This window comes from Prionailurus viverrinus, chromosome A1 (genome assembly GCF_022837055.1).
Source record: "Prionailurus viverrinus isolate Anna chromosome A1, UM_Priviv_1.0, whole genome shotgun sequence".
Classification (NCBI taxonomy): domain Eukaryota; kingdom Metazoa; phylum Chordata; class Mammalia; order Carnivora; family Felidae; genus Prionailurus; species Prionailurus viverrinus.
The window spans coordinates 136,785,061-136,805,933 of NC_062561.1; the positions used below are offsets into that span (position 1 = coordinate 136,785,061).

At 41.8% G+C, this 20,873-nt stretch overlaps 1 protein-coding gene across 3 annotated transcripts in view; it reads left to right on the forward strand.

The window, feature by feature from the left end:
- OCLN (occludin) overlaps nucleotides 1-20,873 on the forward strand; it is a 56,456-nt gene that overhangs the window by 33,555 nt on the left and 2,028 nt on the right. For 2 of the 3 annotated variants that reach the window (XM_047869997.1, XM_047869988.1), the window contains exons 5-8: nucleotides 8,011-8,156; nucleotides 14,410-14,625; nucleotides 18,043-18,214; nucleotides 19,872-19,913. In XM_047869997.1, the coding sequence (XP_047725953.1) occupies nucleotides 8,011-8,156; nucleotides 14,410-14,625; nucleotides 18,043-18,214; nucleotides 19,872-19,913 (576 nt within the window). The remainder of the gene's footprint in view (nucleotides 1-8,010; nucleotides 8,157-14,409; nucleotides 14,626-18,042; nucleotides 18,215-19,871; nucleotides 19,914-20,873) is intronic. The other variant, XM_047870002.1, reaches the window with a different exon arrangement.

Genomic DNA, 20,873 nt, shown 5'->3' on the forward strand with positions numbered 1-20,873 from the left:
TTCTTTCCCGTCAGTAATTAAAAGACAAATTTTACTTACTTAATGTTTCACTCCGCTTTCTTTTGACCCTAATTTCTTAGAGCTTTTCCTTTTTTTTTTTTTTAATTTGTTAAAAATGTTTTATTTTTGAGAAACAGAGAGACAGCATGAGTGGGGGAAGAGCAGAGAAAGAGGGAGACACAGAATCCGAAGCAGGCTCCAGGCTCCGAGCTGTCGGCACAGAGCCCGACGCAGGACACGAGCTCATGAGCTATGAGATCATGACCTGAGCTGAAGTCGGACACCCAACCGACTGAGCCACCCAGGCGCCCCTTTTCTTTTTTTTTTTTTTTTTTTAGTTTTTTAAAAATGTTTTATTTTATTTTTGAGAGACAGAGACAGCATGAGTGGAGGAAGAGCAGAGAGAGAAGGAGACAGAGCTTTTCTTAAGTTATTGGAGGAAAATTGTTCACCGTTTGCTCTATAGCATTAAGCCTCATTTTTCTCTGGTTCTAAAGCTTTAAAAATTTATTACAGTCATTAGAATGATTGGTTTTGTTTGCTTGTTTTAAAGAACTTTAGCTAGGGGCGCCTGGGTGGCTCAGTCCATTGAGCATCTTTGGCCTGGGTCGTGATCTCACCATTTGTGAGTTCAAGCCCCACGTCGGGCTCGCTGCTGTCAGTGCAGAGCCTGCTTCAGATCTTCTGTCCCTCTCTCTGCCCTTCTCCCCCCACCCCCTTAAAAATAAATAAAACATTAAAAAAAAAAAACAGGGGCGCCTGGGTGGCTCAGTCGATTAAGCGGCCGACTTTGGCTCAGGTCATGATCTCGCGGTCCGTGAGTTCGAGCCCCGCGTCGGGCTCTGTGCTGACAGCTCAGAGCCTGGAGCCTGTTTCCGATTCTGTGTCTCCCTCTCTCTGACCCTCCCCCGTTCATGCTCTGTCTCTCTCTCTGTCTCAAAAATAAATAAATGTTAAAATAAAAAAAAAAAAAAAAAACAAGCCACATCATCAGGTTTTGTGGGTAGGCTGGGCAACCTGTCCACAATACAGTGAAGCTCAGAAATCCATTTGCTCACCCCAGGAACACAGGCTGAAGACTCCTTGTGTAAATCACTATCACCTGGTCAGGCCCTACTGGGGCTTCCCCCCCTTCTGTCCTTTGAAAGCAGCAGGTTTATACTCACTCGTCATCGGTAATATGAGGAACGCAGTATTTTTGCTTCTTTGGGAAAAATGAAGTATAAACAGGAAACAAATACCTTACTCCTTGTTTTTACAAATACATTTCACCTGGGCCTCTAGATTCTTAGGCTCCTTTTTAAAGACAAAGACTACTGCTTATTCATCTTTGGGCCTGGCTGGGGATTTTTTTTTTTTTTTTTAATCTGCAATGCATCATAAATTTGCATGCCCTTCTTGCAGCGGCCATATTAATAATTAATCTTCCCTCCATTGTTCTAACTTGAAACAAAGTTAGCAAACTTGTTAGCAAAACAAGTGCGCTGCCTTGGAATTTTTTGTGCATGTGTGTAAAAAAAGGTTTAAGAAATGGGAGCCCTGTGCTGGAGGGTGAAGTTGGTCAGGCTAGTCCAGTTCTGCTGACTCTAAGAGATAAAGGTCAGCTCAGAGCAGCTCCATTTGATAAGACATTTGAATATACACAGTGTAGAAGTACAGCAGTAATAAATAAGGTAACCTTTAGGCAACAACTCTGGGCTCCTGATTTGTGCCAGGTACTGTGCTGGGCTCTGGAAACCCGAAGGGGAAGGTAGGAGGCTGCCCAGGTTGCGATGGTGGATTGTCACAGAGGCTTTCACGTGAGTGGTGTATTTAAGTCCCACATGACCATTTACTCGGTGTAGGTCCTTGGGAAAGTTGGCATAGTTTCCTCATTTCTAAAAAGGGAAAAATAGTACTTACCTGTAAGGCCGAGCCTACTAAACCATCTGTCAGTTCATTGTTTGGCACATTGTAAGCAGGCAGGCAGCGGTGGTTTTGAGAAAGCGCACTGCCCCCTGGAGTTAGAGACCATGGGAGCAAGCCATCATACTGTGTGGGGGCAGTTGTTCCGCAGTGCACGAGTGCTCTGGTGGGAGGCTTGTGTGCACAGGTGTTCAGGGAGCTAGGAGGACAGGTGGGTGCCTCTCCCAGCAGAGACATGTGTGCAAAGCCTCCAGGGAGTAGTGAGCCAAGACTTGAAGCCCAATTAAGGATTAGCTGGCAAAGAAAGGGGAAGGACATTCCATTCCAGGCTGTAAGAAGTTTACAAGGACACCCAGGCATCTTTTTTTTTTAATAAAGTTTTGGTTTCAGCTTTGCCAGAGTCAGTAGAGCTTTGCAGTCTCCGTTCAGGTTGTAAAGGGGGAAAACCTGGAAAAGGATTAAATGGGTTTTTAAGAAAAGGAGGTCGTTTTAAATTCTGATGAAGTGTCCAGAATAAGAATAGACCTTTGACTTGGCAACGCATGTGCCTGTGAAGCTTGGCTGATGGTGTCAAGTCCTAGGGAATTCAGTGGGAGCCAAGAGTGGTTCCCACCTGTCCCTGTCCCTGCTGTGGTGACATCTAAGCACACTCCCTTGCAACCTACCCACTGGTTTCCCAGTTGCAGACAGACTCCACTTTCAGAAGAAAATCATTCCATTCTTTTCTTTAAACAATCAAGAATACCTTGTGTTCTGGGGCGCCTGGGGGGACTCATTCGGTTAAGCATCCGCATCTTGGTTTCTGCTCAGGTCATGATGTCATCGTTTCGTGAGTTCGAGCTCTGCATCAGGCTCTGCGCTGACAGCATAGAGCTTGCTTAGGATTCTCTCTCCCCCTCTCTCTCTATCCCTCTCCACTCACACTGTCTGTCTCTCTCAAAAATAAATAAACTTTAAAAAAAGAATACCTCATATACTTAAAGTGGTGCAATAACACATACCTTTCCTTGGTAGGAAAGGAGGAGGTCATGTTTTGATGCTATGCATAATGGAAAACAAAGCGTAAAGTGTGTGTGTTTCAGGGAAATACACTGTCTTGATGCTGAACCTAATTGCAAGGATTTATAATAGCAAAATAATCCCATTAAAAGTCTGCTGTCACCTTCAAATACTTACAGAAATTCTTTGTTTAGATCCAGTAGCTTTAATTTCAGAATCCAGCATCTTGTGAGTTTTTACAATGCTCATCAAGGTACTGTGCCAAATATGAGACCTTGTCATCCGATTTGATTGTCAAAAGAATGTTATGAAGTAGGTAGTTTCTCCCCCCACCCCAAGTTTCTTTTTTTCTTAAAGTATAATTAACATACAGTGTTACATTGTACAACATAATGATTCAACAATTTTGCACTTGACTCCATGCTCCTCATGATGTGAAATCACCATTTGTCACCAAGCAAGATTTTTCCAGTCTTATTAACTATACCCTCTATGCTGTGTTTTTCATCTTTGTGACTTATTTTGTAACTGGAAGTTTGTACCCCTTATTCCTCTTGAATGTACTTATCCCCCCAACCACCTCCCGTCTAGCAACCGGAAGTTTGTTCTCTGTATTTAAGAGCCTGTTTTTCTTTTTTCTCTGTTTTGTTTCTTAAATTCCATATATGAGTGAAATGATAAGGTATTTTTCTTTATCTGACTTATTTCACGTAGTGTAATATCAAGTCCATTCATGTCGTTGCAAATGGCCAGGTCTCGTTCTTTTTTATGGCAGAGTAATATTATTCCATTGTGCATATATGTCACATCTTTACCTGTTCATCTGTCAGTGGAGATTTTGGTTGCTTCCGTGTCTTGGCTATTGTAAATAATGCTGCAGTAAACGTAGAGGTGCATGTATCTTTTCAAATTAGTGTTTTTATTTTTGTTGAGCAAATAGCCACTAGTGGACTTCCTGGATCATATGGCCTTTCTGTTTTTAATTCTTTGAGGTACCTCCATACTGTTTTTCAAAGAGGATACATCGGTTTGTATTCTCTCCTGTAGTGCACAAGGGTTCCTATTTCTCCACATCCTCGCCAATTTCTTATCTTTTTGTTATTATTTTTTGGTGTTTTGTCTTTTTATTACTTCTTTTTTATTTTAGCCATTCTGACAGGTGTAAGGAGATACCTCATTTTGGTTTTGATTTGCATCTCCCTGATGATTTGTGATGTTGAACCTCTTTTCATGTGTCTGTTGGCCATCTGTTTGTCTTTTTGGGAAAAATGCTTAACAGGTCCTCGACCCATTTTTTAATCAGATTATTTGGTTTTACTTTATGTTTAGTTGTGTAAGTTCTTTATATATTTTGGATATTAATCCCTTATTGGATATATCATTTGCAAAAATCTCCCAATTCAGTAGGTTGCCTTTTTGTTTTGTTAATTGTTTCCTTTGTTGTCCAAAAGCTTTCTATTTTGGTGTCGTCCCAGTAGTTTATTTTTGCTTTTGTTTGTCTTACCTCAGGAAATATATCTAGAAAAATGTTTTCGTGGCTGATGCCTAAGAGATGACTGCCTATGTTTTCTTCTGGGAGTTTTATGGTCTCACAATCGGGTCTTTAGGCCATTTGAGTTTATTTTAGTGTATGTTGTAAGAAAGTGGCCCAGTTTCATTCTTTGGCACGTAGCTGTCCATTTTTCCCAGTGGCATTTGTTGAAGAGACTGTGTTTTCCCCATTGCATATTTTGGCCTCCTTTGTCGTAGATTAATTGACCATATAAGTTTGGGTTTGTTTCTGGACTCTCTGTTCTGTTCGACTGATCTATGTGTCTGTTTTGGTGCCAGTACCGTACGATTTTGATTACTTCAGCTTTTTAGTATATTTTGTAATCTGGAATTGTGACACCTCCAGCTTTCTTCTTTCTCAAAACTGTTTTGACTCTTGGGAGTCTTTGTGTTTCCATACAAATTTTGGTATTATTCTAGTTCTGTGAACAACGCTGTTGATATTTTGATAGGGATTGCATTACATCTATAGATTGCTTTGAGTAGTATGGACATTTTAACAATATTGGTTCTTCTGATCCATGAGCATGTAACATCTTTCCATTTGTTTGTGTCATCTTCAAGTTCTTTCATCAATTTTTTTTATGGTTTTTGGAGTACAGGTCTTTCACCTCTTGGGTTAAATTTATTCCTTAGGTATTTTTTATACCTGTTGGTGCAATTGTAAATGGGAATGTTTTCTTAATTTCTCTTTCTGCTACTTCATTATTAGTGCATAGAAATGCAACATGGGTGGCTGGGTAGCTCAGTTTGTTAAGCGTCTGACTCTTGGTTTCAGCTCAGGTCATGATCTCATGGTTTGTGAGTTCAAGCCCCACATCGAGTTCTGCACTGACAGTGTGGAGCCTGCTTGGGATTTTCTCTCTCTCCCTCTGTCTCCACCCTCCTGCTCACTTGCTTGCTCTGTCTCTCTCTCAAAATAAACTTTTTTTTTTATTTTTATTTTTTATTTTTATTTTTTTTTTTTTTTAATTTTTTTTCAACGTTTATTTATTTTTGGGACAGAGAGAGACAGAGCATGAACGGGGGAGGGGCAGAGAGAGAGGGAGACACAGAATCGGAAACAGGCTCCAGGCTCCGAGCCATCAGCCCAGAGCCCGACGCGGGGCTCGAACTCACGGACCGCGAGATCGTGACCTGGCTGAAGTCGGACGCTTAACCGACTGCGCCACCCAGGCGCCCCTAAACTTTTTTTTTTAAAAAGGAGTGTTTAAAAAAAGAAAAAGAAACGCCACAGATTTCTCTATAATGATTTTGTATCTTGCAACTTTACTGGATTCATTTATTCTAGTAGTATTTTGGTGGAGTCTTTAGGGTTTTCTATATGTACAATCATGTCACCTTCGAATAGTGAAAGTTTACTTCTTACCAATGTGAATGCCTTTTACTTCTTTTTCTTGTCTGCTGCTGCTACGACTTCCAGTACTATGTTGAATAAAAGTGGTAGTTTCCCTATTTCTTGAAGAAAAGAGACAGACTTTCTAGAACTTGTCGTTGGCAGATCTAGAGTGAGCTGAAGTTAATCTCATGTCATTGTTTTCGTTACCAAGCTAAACCAGTAATTTCCTCCTTAGTTTTGAAAAGTTGCTCTTTTTCACATTACTAATTTTTGTGGAGTTACTTTTAATTTTTCCCACACCTTATTTCTATTACTTTGTAACAACTAAGTGACTTACCTGGGTTTCTCAGTAATTATTTGCAGAGTAATATATAACAACTTAAAGATTGGAAATGAAATAGAAAGTGTTGGATCTACCACCTGAACTCCAACAGTCAATATTGGGAATTTAGGGGCTTCTAGCTGGCTCAGTCAGACGGGCATGTGACTCTTGATCTCAGGGTTATGAGTTCAAGCCCCATGCTGGATATAGAGATTACTAAAAAAATAATAAATAAGTAAACTTTGTAAAAAATGTTGTGAATCTAATTGGCAATGCTTACTGATATTTAAATTTTTCTCCGACAGATCCTTTGGGAAATCTTTCACGTTAACAGTGCATAATCTCAATGTGTGTTACCTTCTAGGACAAATTCACTTACACGTCAGAATGGAATAGGTAGTAAAGTAGAGAAGGAAGGCAGTGATCGTGGACTCTACTGTGTAGGCTATTAAGAATAGAGGCATTGAGAATGTATGTTAAAGGAAAATAAATCTCTTATTAAAGAACTGTAGCACCTGGTGCACCTGGGTGGCTCAGTTCATTAAGCATCCGACTTTGCCTGTGGTCATGATCTCTTAGTTTGTGAGTTTGAGCCCTGCATCGGGCTCTGTTCTGACAGCTCAAAGCCTGGAGCCTGCTTTGGATTCTGTGTGTGTATGTGCGTACGTGTGTGTGTGTGTCTGTCTGTCTCTCTCTCTCTCTCTCTCAAAAATAAAGATTAAAAAAACAAAACAAAAAAAGAACTATAGCAGAAATCATCAGTTTAAGCTTCTTAATTTCTTCTGTGGTTTTAACATTACATATTTAGTGTGGATGGGTTAAGAGATCCAGTGTCTTTTGGGGAGCCTGGCTGGCTCAGTCGGTTAAGCATCCGACTTCGGCTCAGGTCATGATCTTGCAGCCTGTGAGTTCGCGCCCCGCGTGGGGCTCTGTCCTGACAGCTCAGAGCCTGGAGCCCGTTTCAGATTCTGTCTCCCTCTCTCTCTGCCCCTCCCCCGTTCATGCTCTGTCTCTGTCTCAAAAATAAATAAACGTTAATAAAAAAAAAAAAAAGAAGAAGAAGATCCAGTGTCTTTTGTCCAATATTAGTGGTTTTCCAAGTGTGGTGCCCAGACTACAGCATAAACATTACCTTAAAACTTGCTAGAAATGAAAATTCTTGCCTAACCCAGACCTAGCCTAGAAAAAATGAGATTAGGGGCATCTGGGTGTCTCAGTTAAGCATAGCACTCTTGATTTCAGTCAGGTCCTTATCTCCTAATTCAAGGGTTCGAGCCCTGTGCATCAGGTTCCACACTCACAGTGTGGAACCTGCTTGGGATTCTGTCTTTCTGCCCCTTCCCTACTTTGTGCATGAGCATGCTCTCTGTCTCACAAAAATAAATAAATAAACTTAAAACGATAAGATTAGTCCCGCGTCGGGCTCTGTGCTGACAGCTCAGAGCCCAGAGCCTGTTTCAGATTCTGTGTCTCCCTCTCTCTGACCCTCCCCCGTTCATCTCTGTCTCTCTCTGTCTCAAAAATAAATAAACGTTAAAAAAAAAATTAAAAAAAAAAAACGATAAGATTAATCTTTCTAATGTGGGGTGGAACAATTACCATGGATAATGATTCTGCCTAATCACATCAGGATAAGAGTCAGGTCATTGTGATTTTTTTTTTCCTTTTTTGTAATTCATTCTGGACTTGTTAAGCTAACAAATTGGCATCATTTGTGTGTTGGTAACAATACTGATTTGATTGTTTACACTAACAAGGTAGTCATTACAGTTAATAGTATTTAATGAGCCCAATAAGTATTAGGTAATTTTATATCTGATATTTTTCTTCCATTTCTTTCCCCTTTAAATTACAGGCTCAATGATAATTGTATCTCTTGGGTCTGTTTCTGTAGGTTAAAAATATTTCTGCTGGCACACAAGACATGCCTCCTCCCCCTTCTGACTATGTGGAAAGAGTGGACAGCCCCATGGCTTACTCCTCCAACGGTAAAGTGAATGACAGGAGGTCATATCCAGAGTCTTCCTATAAATCAACACCGTAAGTAGCAGCTTCCTTCTTCAGGTAGAATGAGTCTAAACAAAAATGAATATTTGCTGGTGTTGATAAATCAGTTCTTGTTGTGCCATTTGCCTTAAAAAACAAACAACACAAAACAGAAAAACACTTTCCCAAAGACTGGAGACTGATGTTGGCCTTGTTGGTGGAGGCTTGCAGCTACTTGGGTGATGAGGGGAGAGGGGCTGTGAGTTGGTGGGGTCTTTTTCCCCATCTAAGCTGAAAGTGCTTCTTTTTTCTCTCGTTGGTTTAATAGAGAAAGCGTAAGTTGGGTTTTTTTCCACTCTAAAAACATGGTTCTCTTTCTGATTCTGGTTTTGAGGTTGAGGTGAGGGTCAAGGACATTACTGATAGTGGAACTGTGTGTGGTTGTGTCTCTCCTTGCCTGTCAGTGTTAGAGCTCATTTAATGGAAAGGGAAGATTGCTGGTTGATCTACCCTTAGCCACATACATTTTTATTAAAGGAGCAGACCTTGTTTGAATTCAGGAATTCTGAGATCTCACTTGCTGTGCTAGATCCTTCATGTCCTGGGGGATGTGAAACTGATGAGGCCTCCACGTTTAGAGTTACAAGTAGCGTAAAAAACCTCACAGTGAGTTTCTGGCCCAGAGTAGCTGCCATTATGGTTACTGAAATGGTATCTCCATGGTGGTTTTAGTTTACCCTAAAGCCTGATTCTAATTCATCCTAATGACTAGTGAAGGAGGGGGTTTGGAGAAACTGTTACTGACTGGATGTGATTTTTGCCAGGGGATGATAAATTGCTCTTTTTTTTTTTTTTTTTTTTTAAGATTTTTTTTAATGTTTATTCATTTTTTGAGAGAGAGACAGAATGAGAATGTGGGAGGGCAGACCGAGGGAGACAAAGAATCCCAAGCAGGCTCCAGACTCTGAGCTGTCAGCACAACACCCCATGTGGGGCTCGAACTCAGGAACCGCAAGATGATGACTTGAGCCAAAGTCGGACACTTAACCAACTGAGCCACCCAGGCACCCCTAAAGATTTTATTTATTTATTTATTTATTTATTTATTTATTTATTTATTTATTTATTTTTTAACGTTTTATTTATTTTTGAGACAGGGAGAGACAGAGCCTGAACAGGGGAGGATCAGAGAGGGGGAGACACAGAATCTGAAACAGGCTCCAGGCTCTGAGCTGTCAGCACAGAGCCCGACGCGGGGCTCGAACTCACGGACCGCGAGATCATGACCTGAGCCGAAGTCGGATGCTTAACCGACTGAGCCACCCATGCGCCCCTAAAGATTTTATTTTTAAGTATTCTCTACACCCAGCGTGAGACTCAAACTCATAACTCCAAGACTGAGTTGCATGCTCCACTGACCGAGCCAGCCAGGCGCCCCATCTTCTTATATATGTAATTCTAGAACTCCAAATTCCTTTGTAGACTGAAAAAAAAAACAAACAAAAAAAACACCTTTCCTTTAATTGCTTTGATTGTTTTACATTAAAGGTGTATCTGCTGGAAACCTTTCAAAGTTTTATCCACAGCTCCCTGCCCCACCTCCTTTTAATGGGGCAGTTAATATAGAGATCAACCCTGAGTGTGCGGTAGTTTGGGCGCCTAGAACCCCTTAAGGTGACACCAGCAGCTGAGTTAATTATGGACTCAGTTTGAGACAGTAGGTTTTATTATTACCCTGGAGTGGAATGTGGGAAACACACTGTCAGTTTGCCTTACCCTCGATACATATTTTGTTTTGGTCTTCGCAATTGACCTTCCTGTTGCTATCAGTTGTGAATGATTTGGAGGAGAAGCATTTTCTCTCTTCTCCTTCTGTGTGGATTTTGACACAAATCCAAAGCACTTGAGGCTGTGAGGGGCAAGGATATACCTGGTAGAGACACAGTCCTTTTAAAAGTTTCAGGCTAGGAGTTGCGTGACTTCTGTGCATACATGAGAAATATTTATAATGCATCTTGTGGCCAGCTGTGTCTCTAATTGTAAAGCCTGAATGGTTACATAGCATTCCACATGCTGTCTTTTCATGAAAACCAAGATATTTTCACAAGTTCATTTGGAACCATTGAAAAATCTTAGCTTAATTCTTGAATAAGCCAGTACCTTTGTAATGTAAAATCTTAAATGGACAGAAGGATAGCTTTTGTCCCCAGCTACCTAGTTCCTCTTCCTAGGAGCAGCTGGTGTTACCAGTTTCTTTTATATAACCTTCCAGAGGCTATTTTAAAATAAATATGCTGGCCAAAATGTACATTACTTATATTTTCCTTTAAAAAAATACAAGCATAGGGGCTCCTGGGTGGCTCAGTCGGTTGAGCGTCCAACTTCGGCTCAGGCTATGATCTCGTGTTCCATGAGTTCAAGCCCCGCATCAGGCTCTGTGCTGACAGCTCAGAGCCTGGAGCCTTCTTCAGATTCTGTGTCTCCTTCTCTCTCTGCCCCTCACCCGCTTGCACCCTGTCCCTCTCCCTCTCTCAAAACATAAATAAACATCAAAAAAGAAAAAGAGAATGGCATGATCTAGAAACTCAGAGGCTAGCAAGGCTCCTGTTGTTCTGTGGGCTTTATTGTCGTTAGAGCAGAATGGTCATCCACATTTTCCAGGCTACGCTAACTGAACTTCCAGCATAGGATTTGGAAAATGGAATGCCCTCTTCCAAAGCTTACATATACAACCTGTTGAAAGATTCTTGATTAGCCCTTTTTGGATCATTGTCTTTCCTGAGGCCAGGGAGATGGAGTTCTCTGATGGACAAGGCTTAGATATTCCCCCCGATGATGGTGACAGTTCTGAAGTACCATGTACATCATGGACATTATGCTCATAGGACACTGATGTTGATCATGCATTATTTCTGTTCCCTCACTGATAATGGATGTCATCAGAATTCTTGTGAAGGTGTTTTCAATTCATTAATGATCCTGAACACCTGCCAGGTACACAGTAGGGGAGCTGCCCCTGGAATAGCAAATCCTTGTTGTCATGGAGGTTGCAATCTATCAGGGACAGAAGACAGTGCACAGTAGCTACACTGAGAGTCAGGACAAGATAGGAACACCAAATGCATGTGAGAGGGTGTGTGTGTGTGTGTGTGTGTGTGTGTGTGTGTGTGTGTATGTGAATAAAACAAATGAATAAAAAAGACAATACAAAAGGGTGAACTTCTGGACTTGGATACTGAGTTGGATACCAGGGAAAGTATACAGTTGGTTGCCTCTTCTGGGGTATGCAGATTATGACCTAACAGGATTTGTATCTAAAAGTGGGTTCAAGGGCACCTGAGTGGCTCAGTTGGTTAAGTGTCCGACTCTTTCTTTCTTTTTTTAATGTTTATTTATTTTTGAGAGAGAGAGAGGGAGAGACAGAGTGTGAGTCAGGGAGGGGCACAGAGAGAGGGAGACACAGAATCCGAAGCAGGCTCCAGGCTCTGAGCTGTCAGCAGCCCGACGTGTGGCTTGAACTCAAACTGTGAGATCATGTCCTCAACTGAAGTCGGACGCTCAACTGACTGAGCCACCTAGGCACCCCTAAGCGTCTGACTCTTGATTTCAGCTCAGGTTATGATCTCATAGTTTGTGAGTTCTAGCCCCACATCAGGCTCTGTGCTGACAGTGCAGAGCCTCTCTTCCTCTCTCTCTCTCTGCTTCTCCCCTGCTTGTGCTCTCTCTCTCTCTGGAAATAAACTTAAAAAATAAAAGAAATAAAAAAGAAATAAAAGTAGGCTCAAAGATTATTGGCAGTACAAAAATTCTCTAACTCTTGAATTTATATATATTTGCTAAGCATTTTGTTTTTAGGTTTTATGCCATATCAAGTAAGTTATCCTCTAGAGTTTCAAAGTATGTAGGAGAATGGGAGGTGGAAAGCTCCCAAAGTCGGGATTTATAATATAAGTATCTAACACAATTATGAGAGGATGCCCATTTTAATATTTTAAGTTTTGTTCTTTTCTAATTTGTTTTGCTTTTTAGTTTTCTCCTCCTCTAGTCCCTACTCCGTCAAATAAGCCTTCTGCATTCCCACAACGAGGAGCATAATACCAGGCAGTTTTGGCAGAGTGTCTAGGAACTTGTTACTCATTGACTCATGGAGAAAGTCACATTTTCCCTCCTTTAGATGTAGCGTTAATATAGCACCCTAAGCCTCAGGAACCTGAATACATTCCAGCAGAAGGAATAAATCACACCACCACCCCCAACTATGCACACACATCCCAAAGCTTTAGGATTCTACAAGAAATCACTAAGTGTGATTAGAAATCTGAAGACTTTGGGGCACCTGGGTGGCTCAATCGGTTAAGTGTCTGACTCTTGGTTTCAGTTGAGGTCATGATCTCACGGTTTGTGAGATTGAGCCCCGTGTCAGGTTCTGTGCTGACAGCTTGGAGCCTGCTTGGGATTCTCTCTCCTTCTCTCTCTGCCCCTCTCCCACTTGTGCATGCATTCACATGCACACACACTCTGACTCTCTCAAAATAAACATTTAAAAAAATCTGAAGATTTTGACAACAGTTAGTATCAAGCAGTTCTGGATCACCTAGAAAATAGAGTACACCTCATAGATAAAGCTCAAGATTATAGTTTCTGTCAAGGTGCCTGGGTGGCTCAGTCAGTTAAGTGTCCATCTTCGGCTCAGGTCATGATCTCATGGTTTGTGGGTTTGAGCCCCGTGTTGGGCTCTGTGCTGACAGCTCAGAGCCTGGAGCCTGCTTCGGATTCTGTGTCTCCCTCTCTCTCTGCCCCTTACCTACCCCCCACACCCCCCCCACACACACACACATTCACTCTCTGTCTCTCTCCATCTCTCTCTCTCTCCCTCCCTCTCCATCTCTGTCTCAAAAATAAATGTTAAAAAAAAAAAGATTATATAGTTTCTGTAAGTGGAAAAGCAATAAGAAAACAAAAGTCTTAAGACACTTTTACTAGTTGATTTGAATAGCAGGCCAATGGTGGAAAGTCTCAGGCATGACCTTTGTGTTCTTTCATTGTTCTTCTTGACCTTCTTTAGCTTTGCTATCAGGGAAAGTTAAGTTTCACATTGCTGTTACTCAGAAGTGCTTTACTGTTGCCACAGCTCTTGGTGTTTTATTCCACGTTTGGCTTCATATTTATGCTTGCGGCACAAACATTTGCACGTAAAATTCCAATGTGGGCGGCGCCTGGGTGGCTCAGTTGGTTAAGTTTCAGACTCGTGATTTCGGCTCAGGTGACAATCTCACAGTTTGTGGGATCGAGCCCTGCGTTGGGCTCTGTGCTGACAGCTTGGATCCTGCTTGGGATTCTCTTTCTGCTCCTCCTCCACTCTTGCATGTATGCACTCTCTCTCAAAATAAATAAGCATTAAAAAAAAAAAACAAAACCAAGGGGCATCTGGGTGGCTCAGTCGGTTGAGTGTCCGACTTCAGCTCAGGTCATGATCTCACAGTCCGTGGGTTCGAGCCCCACGTCGGGCTCTGTGCTGACAGCTCAGAGCCTGGAACCTGTTTCAGATTCTGTGTGTCTCCCTCTTTCTCTGACCCTCCCCTGTTCATGCTCTCTGTCTGTCTCAAAAATAAGTAAATGTTAAAAAAAAAATTAAAAACAAAAAAACAAAACAAAACTGATGCAATTGGGAAAATAAGTCTAATGATAACACTTCCAGGCCATTCAGTCTACGTGGCTGCAGGATTATCACAGCAGTTGTTTAAATTTTTAGTCTCTAGTTTTTTCAAGATTGTATCTTGAAAAGAAAGTTGATACACAGGAGTCTAAAATTAGTATTACAATATGCTTACCTGTGAGAATCAGTTTCTGAAAGTAGATATGTACGTGCATTTCTCTTGACCGCTTAGCATTCGGTGAAACTGGAAGAACCTATAGAAAAGAATCCTGAGCATTATTTTCCTGCCTGCCTTTTGTGGAGTAAGTCCCTGGCACAGGTCGGGTGAACACCTCTTCCAGATCAGCCTGGGCTTCCTCAAGTGCAATCTTAGATCCATCTGCTTAGGAATGTTTACACATGGGCTCCCCTTACATCGGAACCTTAAAGCTACTGGTCTGTCTCAGAGGATCTGAGCTGGTGCGAAACTGAACACGGGAAACTGGGGATCTGCTCCGTGTTGGGAACATGAGCTGCTTACGTGAATGAATGCACTTACGTTTAGATGTCTCTTACTGCTTACTGTGGCTGCTCCTTGTGATTACAGCGCACTTGCTGGCAAAGAGCTGTGGTGTACCTATGACCCCTGAAAAACGATGGCTGTTTTGTTAGGGTGCCTGAGGTGGTGCAGGAGCTTCCAGTGACTTCACCGGTGGACGACTTCAGGCAGCCTCGCTACAGCGGCAGTGGTAACTTTGAGACGCCTTCAAAAAGGGCACCTACGAAAGGAAGGGCGGGAAGGTCCAAGAGGCCGGAGCAGGACCACTATGAAACAGACTACACGACCGGGGGCGAGTCCTGCGACGAGCTGGAGGAGGACTGGATCAGGTACGGGGTCACCTCGTGTTGGAACCACTCGCACATCTGATGGGTCGCCTGGGCCAGTCAGCTTTGGGGTTTTGCCTGCCAAATTGGAGTTGGGTGGTAGGATATCGTTCCTGCACAGCCAGGACTGGAGATGGTATTTCAAGAGGTTCTTTTCTTTAGTGCTCTTTTGTAATAAAGATTGATGTAGAGGGGATACGTTTGGCTCCATTGCGTCTTAAAAACACTCTCAGTGTCTTTCACAAAATGACTGATGGACTTCACTCTTTACTTGTACCAGTAGTCACCCAAGAAAGGTCTTTTCAAATAAATAAAACACAGGTATGGAGGAACTTTTGTTACTGATTATATAATTCCCAGACCAGAGCTATGGCTCTGTTTTGGCATTTACTTTTAAGTTAAGGTTTCATGGGGAGACCAGAGATTCTTTTAAAAGTTTAATCCAGAGGACTTTGGCAAACGGTTTTGTAAACAATTAAGTTAACAATTTAGTGTTCTGGCCAAGGTTGTGGTTAAGTTCCTTTGTGTGTTGGTGGTTTAGTTATACTTCATCATCACTAACTATCCTCATGTATGGCGTATAGCCCTTTTATGTCCAAGTGTCCTGAGAAATGGGACACGAATCAGAAACATTTGTGGTCTGGATGATGGTCAGTCACACCGTTGCTTCTCGAGCTGTGAGAGGTGGGTGGTGTAGCATAGCCTGACATCGCCTCCCTGGTGGTTCTCATACCCCACCTTCCCTTGTTCCCACAAGAGTTCTTGGCCAAGAGGCACCTGGGGGGCTCAGTAGGTTGAGTGTCCGGCTCTTGATTTTGGCCCAGATCACGATCTCATAGTTTGTGGGATCAAGCCTTGCTTGGGATTCTCTCTCTCCTCTCTCTCTGTCTGCCCCTCCCCCTGCTCACGTGCTCGCTCTCTCTCTCTCTCTCTCTCTCAAAATAAATGGATGGACTTAAAAAACAAAACAGAACAAAAAAAGAGTTCTTGGCCACGTTCAGTCGTCTGGCTATAAAATACTTTCCTAACCTGTTTCATGGAAGATTTAAATGAAAAGTTTTTTTTTTAATTTTTTTTTTTTTAACGTTTATTTAGTTTTGAGACAGAGAGAGACAGAGCATGAATGGGGGAGGGTCAGAGAGAGAGGGAGACACAGAATCTGAAACAGGCCCCAGGCTCTGAGCTGTCAGCACAGAGCCCGACTCGGGGCTTGAACTCACGGACCACGAGATCATGACCTGAGCCAAAGTCGGCGGCTTAACCGACTGAGCCACCCAGGCGCCCCCTAAATGAAAAGTTTTAAGAAACTGTTTTCTTGTTTCTCTTTTGAGCAGTCATTTAATTTCTCCCCTCTGTAAAATGAAGATAGGAGGCCAATTTCGGTGTAAAAATTGAAATTCCATATTGCTGTGAAGTTCCTACATCATGTGAAACAAGTCAGAGTGTTTCCTCAATGGATTATTAGTGAAGAGCATCACCTGGAAATGTAAAGAATGGCTAGTCTCTTGAGAGATACAAGGGATACAGAATTGCATGCATCGCCAGATTATTTGTACAAGGAGCATGCATTTTTCTACATGTACATTTTAATGTCTGATCTTACCATCAAAGGATTTAAAATAAGCCATTTCTGTGGAGGAAAACAAGTTGGAAAAAGAAAAAAGAATCTGAAGATTGTAGTTGGTGGCAGAAAACAACCAGCTACCAGCCAGTTCTTCTGCTGCCGTAGTGATGGGAATGCACTTTGTGTTCCAGTATTCTAGTTTTCACACTTTAAATTCAGGGGTGCCCAGGTGGCTCAGTCGGATGAGCGTCCAACTTCGGCTCAGGTCATGATCTCACGGTTCATGAGTTTGAGCCCCGCGTCGGGCTCTGTGCTGACAGCTTGGAGCTTTTAGGCTGCTTAGGATTCTTGTTTCTGTCTTTCTCTACCCCTCCCCTGCTCATGCTCTGTGTCTCAAAAAAATAAATAAACATTTTTAAAAAAGTAAGATTTTAGACATATTCTGTTGTCACGTGGTGTTGTATTTTCAGAATAAATAAGTTCCTATGACTTGAACCTCAAATTTCATAAATGATTTTCAATTTTATTTCTAAAAATTATATTAGCATAGTATTTCTTTTCTAAGTAGACTTCACGCCCAATGCAGAGCCCAATATGAGGCACAATCCTAAGATCAAGACCGAGCTGAGAGCAAGTCAGGTGCTCAACTGACTGAGGCACCCAGGGACACCCCTAAGCATAGTATTTTCTTTTTTAATTTTTTAATGTTTTTATTTATTTTTTTTTTAATTTTTTTTTTTAATGTTTATTTATTTTTGAGACACAGAGAGACAGAGCATGAACGGGGGAGGGGCAGAGAGAGAGGGAGACACAGAATCGGAAGCAGGCTCCAGGCTCTGAGCCATCAGCCCAGAGCCTGACGCGGGGCTCGAACTCACGGGCTGTGAGATCGTGACCTGAGCCGAAGTCGGACGCTTAGCCAACTGAGCCACCCAGGCGCCCCTGTTTTTATTTATTTTTGAGACAGTGTGTGAGCGAGAGTCAGATGCTTAACCAACTGAGCCACCCAGGTTCCCCTTTTTAAATTTTTTTTAAGTTTGTTTATGTATTTTGAGAGAGAGAGAAAACACAAGTAGGGGAGGACTGGAGAGAGAGGGAGAGAGAGAGAGATTGCCAGGCAGGCTCTGCACTGTCAGCACAGAGTCTAATGCGGGACTCAAACTCAGGAACTGTGAGATCATGACCTGAGCCAAAATCAAGAGTCCGTCACTCATCCAACTGACTCACCCAGGTGCCCCTAAGCATAGTATTTTTAAAACCATAACCAGTGATGTAGAAGTATAATCATTCATTTTTTTTTAAGTTTATTTGGTTATTGATTGAGGGAGAGAGAGAGTGCACGTAGAGGAGAGGCAGAGAGAGAGAGAGGAGAGAAATCCTGAGCAGGTTCCATGCTGTCAGCTCAGAGCCAGATGCTGAGCTCAAACTCCCAACCCATGAGATTATCATCTGAGCCCAAACCAAGAGTTGGACGCTTAACCTTTTTTAATGTTTATTTTTGAGAGAGAGGGGGCGAGTTAGAGCAAGGGAGAGGCAGAGAGAGAGGGAGACAGAGGATCTGAAGCAGGCTCCTCCCTGACAGCAGAGGGCTTAGTGCGGGGGCTGGAACTCAGGAACCATGAGATCATGACCTGAGCTGAAGTCAGACCCTTAACCAACTGAGCCATTAAGGCGCCTCTAAGTAGAATCATTCTTAAGAGAACTCACTTGCTTCTCACCTTCCTCTCATAAGCAAGAAAAAGAAAACAGGAGAATGTCACTCTCATGTCCCACCAGCTTTATTGTCTTGGCTGAAGAAATACTGGATTTTATGTCTGCTTGAGTCAAAAGTAGTCATTTTCTCACTGAATTTTTAGGGAATATCCACCTATTACTTCAGATCAACAAAGACAACTCTACAAGAGAAGTTTTGACACTGGCCTGCAGGAATACAAGAGCTTACAGGCAGAACTTGATGAAATCAATAAAGAACTTTCTCGTCTGGATAAAGAGTTGGATGACTATAGAGAAGACAGTGAAGACTACATGGTACATTCAAACCTGATAATTGTATATTATATATGATGTCATTCTAATTTATGAAGATACAGTATCCTTTCTATTAATGTTGATTCAGATTTTGCTAGTAATTTTTAAATTGATTTCATTGAGAAATAATTGAAGTCCAGTCTCAGATGAAAGTCTTTCCAAATTGAAGAGTGTACTAATGTAGTTAAGAAATAGAAAACAGGGGCGCCTGGGTGGCGCAGTCGGTTAAGCGTCCGACTTCAGCCAGGTCACGATCTCGCGGTCTGGGAGTTCGAGCCCCGTGTCGGGCTCTGGGCTGATGGCTCGGAGCCTGGAGCCTGTTTCCGATTCTGTGTCTCCCTCTCTCTCTGCCCCTCCCCCGTTCATGCTCTGTCTCTCTCTGTCCCAAAAAAATAAATAAACGTTGAAAAAAAAAAAATTAAAAAAAAAAAAAGAAATAGAAAACAAAAGGCTATGTACATATATCCCTTCCTGTTTAAAATAGCTGGATTATTTTTTCTATTTTATTTTATTTTATTTTTTTAATTTTTTTTTTTTTTCAACGTTTATTTATTTTTGGGACAGAGAGAGACAGAGCATGAACGGGGGAGGGGCAGAGAGAGAGGGAGACACAGAATCGGAAACAGGCTCCCGGCTCCCGGCTCCGAGCCATCAGCCCAGAGCCTGACGCGGGGCTCGAACTCCCGGACCGCGAGATCGTGACCTGGCTGAAGTCGGACGCTTAACCGACTGCGCCACCCAGGCGCTCCTATTTTTTCTATTTTAAAACACTGTTCATTCTTTCTGTAAACTATTAAACATTACAGAATTGGGTACAGAAAGATAAACTACCTTAAATTCTGCCTCCTGACTGTCACCAAAATGTTTGTTTAAATATCCCCTTCATGCAAAAGTGCACCTAGACACATACCATCTTTGATAAAAAGTTATCTTTTTTTTCCCCCCGTTTGTCCATGAAAGTTACTCTTTCCTTTTTAATCCCCCTTTCCATACTTTCATAGTGAAGGAAGTCACTATGCATAGATCACACCTAAGAAATCGAGAATTATGTTCCAGCTCTTTAAAGACCGTGTATCTACACAAATTATTTGGAATTCTTGTGCATGAGAAATTGGTTACTTCCTCCCATTTACTTAATCATTCACTTATACCAGTATTGACTCATAGATATATCTATTTTATACGTTGGGTTATAATCCAATACTACTTTACTTTGTTGCTCAAATTATTTATGTATAATATAACACGTTCACTTAACGATATATGTAATATGCATACACGGGGTAGTTACTGGGAGCTCAGACCAGTTTCATAACGGGGTATAACCAGATGAGAGCTACACTTGACAGAAGATCTCTGTGGGGTCAGCACGGCCCATGGACCCGCATGGGGAGTGAAGAGAAGCAGCAGAACCATTACCTGTCTATGGGAATGGAATGTGAGGAATAGGTCTTAAATTCCTCTGTCCTGGCTTCCTCCAGGCTCTCTTGCTGACTATGTGAATAATAGCTTTAAGGACCTAAAGACTTCATTATTTTAATTTCCTGTATTTGGGGTATTGTTGGCAGTTTTAGCTCCAGAATATGTCATCAGGAATGTCATTTTTGAAAGAGAAGATTCCCCCCTAAACATATTCTATTGTGTTTCTCCTTGATAGGCTGCTGCTGATGAGTACAATAGACTGAAGCAAGTGAAGGGAGTAAGTATTCCAGATTGTAAGATTCTTTCAGAGAGGATATTTCTAGTATGTGTTTTTTATTTAACCTTTGGAATGACTGTGAATACCTAGTCACACAAGCACTGATTATGACAAAAGGCCTTATCATTACAAGGTGAAAACTGTACCTGAGAAGTTAGGGCCTTAATTTCAGTTGTTTGCAACTATAGCCAATACTGATTTTTTAAGATTATTTTATTTTTTTAATGTTTATTTATTTTTGAGACAGAGAGAAAGAGAGAGACAGAGCACGAGCAGGGGAAGGGCAGAGAGAGAGGGAGACACAGAATCCGAAGCAGGCTCCAGGCTCTGAGCTGTCTGCACAGAGCCCGATGTGGGGCTTGAACCCACAAACCACGAGATCATAACGAGCCAAAGTCAGACGCTCAACCGACTGAGCCACCCAGGTGCCCCAAGGTTTTTTTTTAAAGTTGAAGTACACATACAGAAACTTGCACAAATTCTGAGTGCACAACTTGGTAAATTTTCACCAACCACCATATACCTTTGTACCTGGCACCCAGATGAAGAAATATATTTCCTAGTTTCCTAGGCAACCCCCTCTGGAAATCCCCTCCAATTTTTACTCTCCCCACAGATAACTACCATCCTAATTTCTAACATCATAAATGAGTTTTGCCTATTTTGAACTTGATGTAAATGGCATCTATAGTATGTATTTTTCATGTGTAATTTCTTTTGCTCTTTTTGAATACCCATTCATATTTTTGTGTGTGGCTATGGTTCATTTATTTTTACTTGGTAAATAGAAGACAATTGATTCATCCGTTCTTTCGTTAGTGAGCCTTTGGTTATTCCTAGATTATGGCTTTTATAATTAATGCAACTTCAAACATTTTTGAATGTGTCTGTGCACATCTGCACACATATGTTAAGGATATATTTGGGAGTGGAATTGCAGGGTCATTGGGTCTGTCTGTC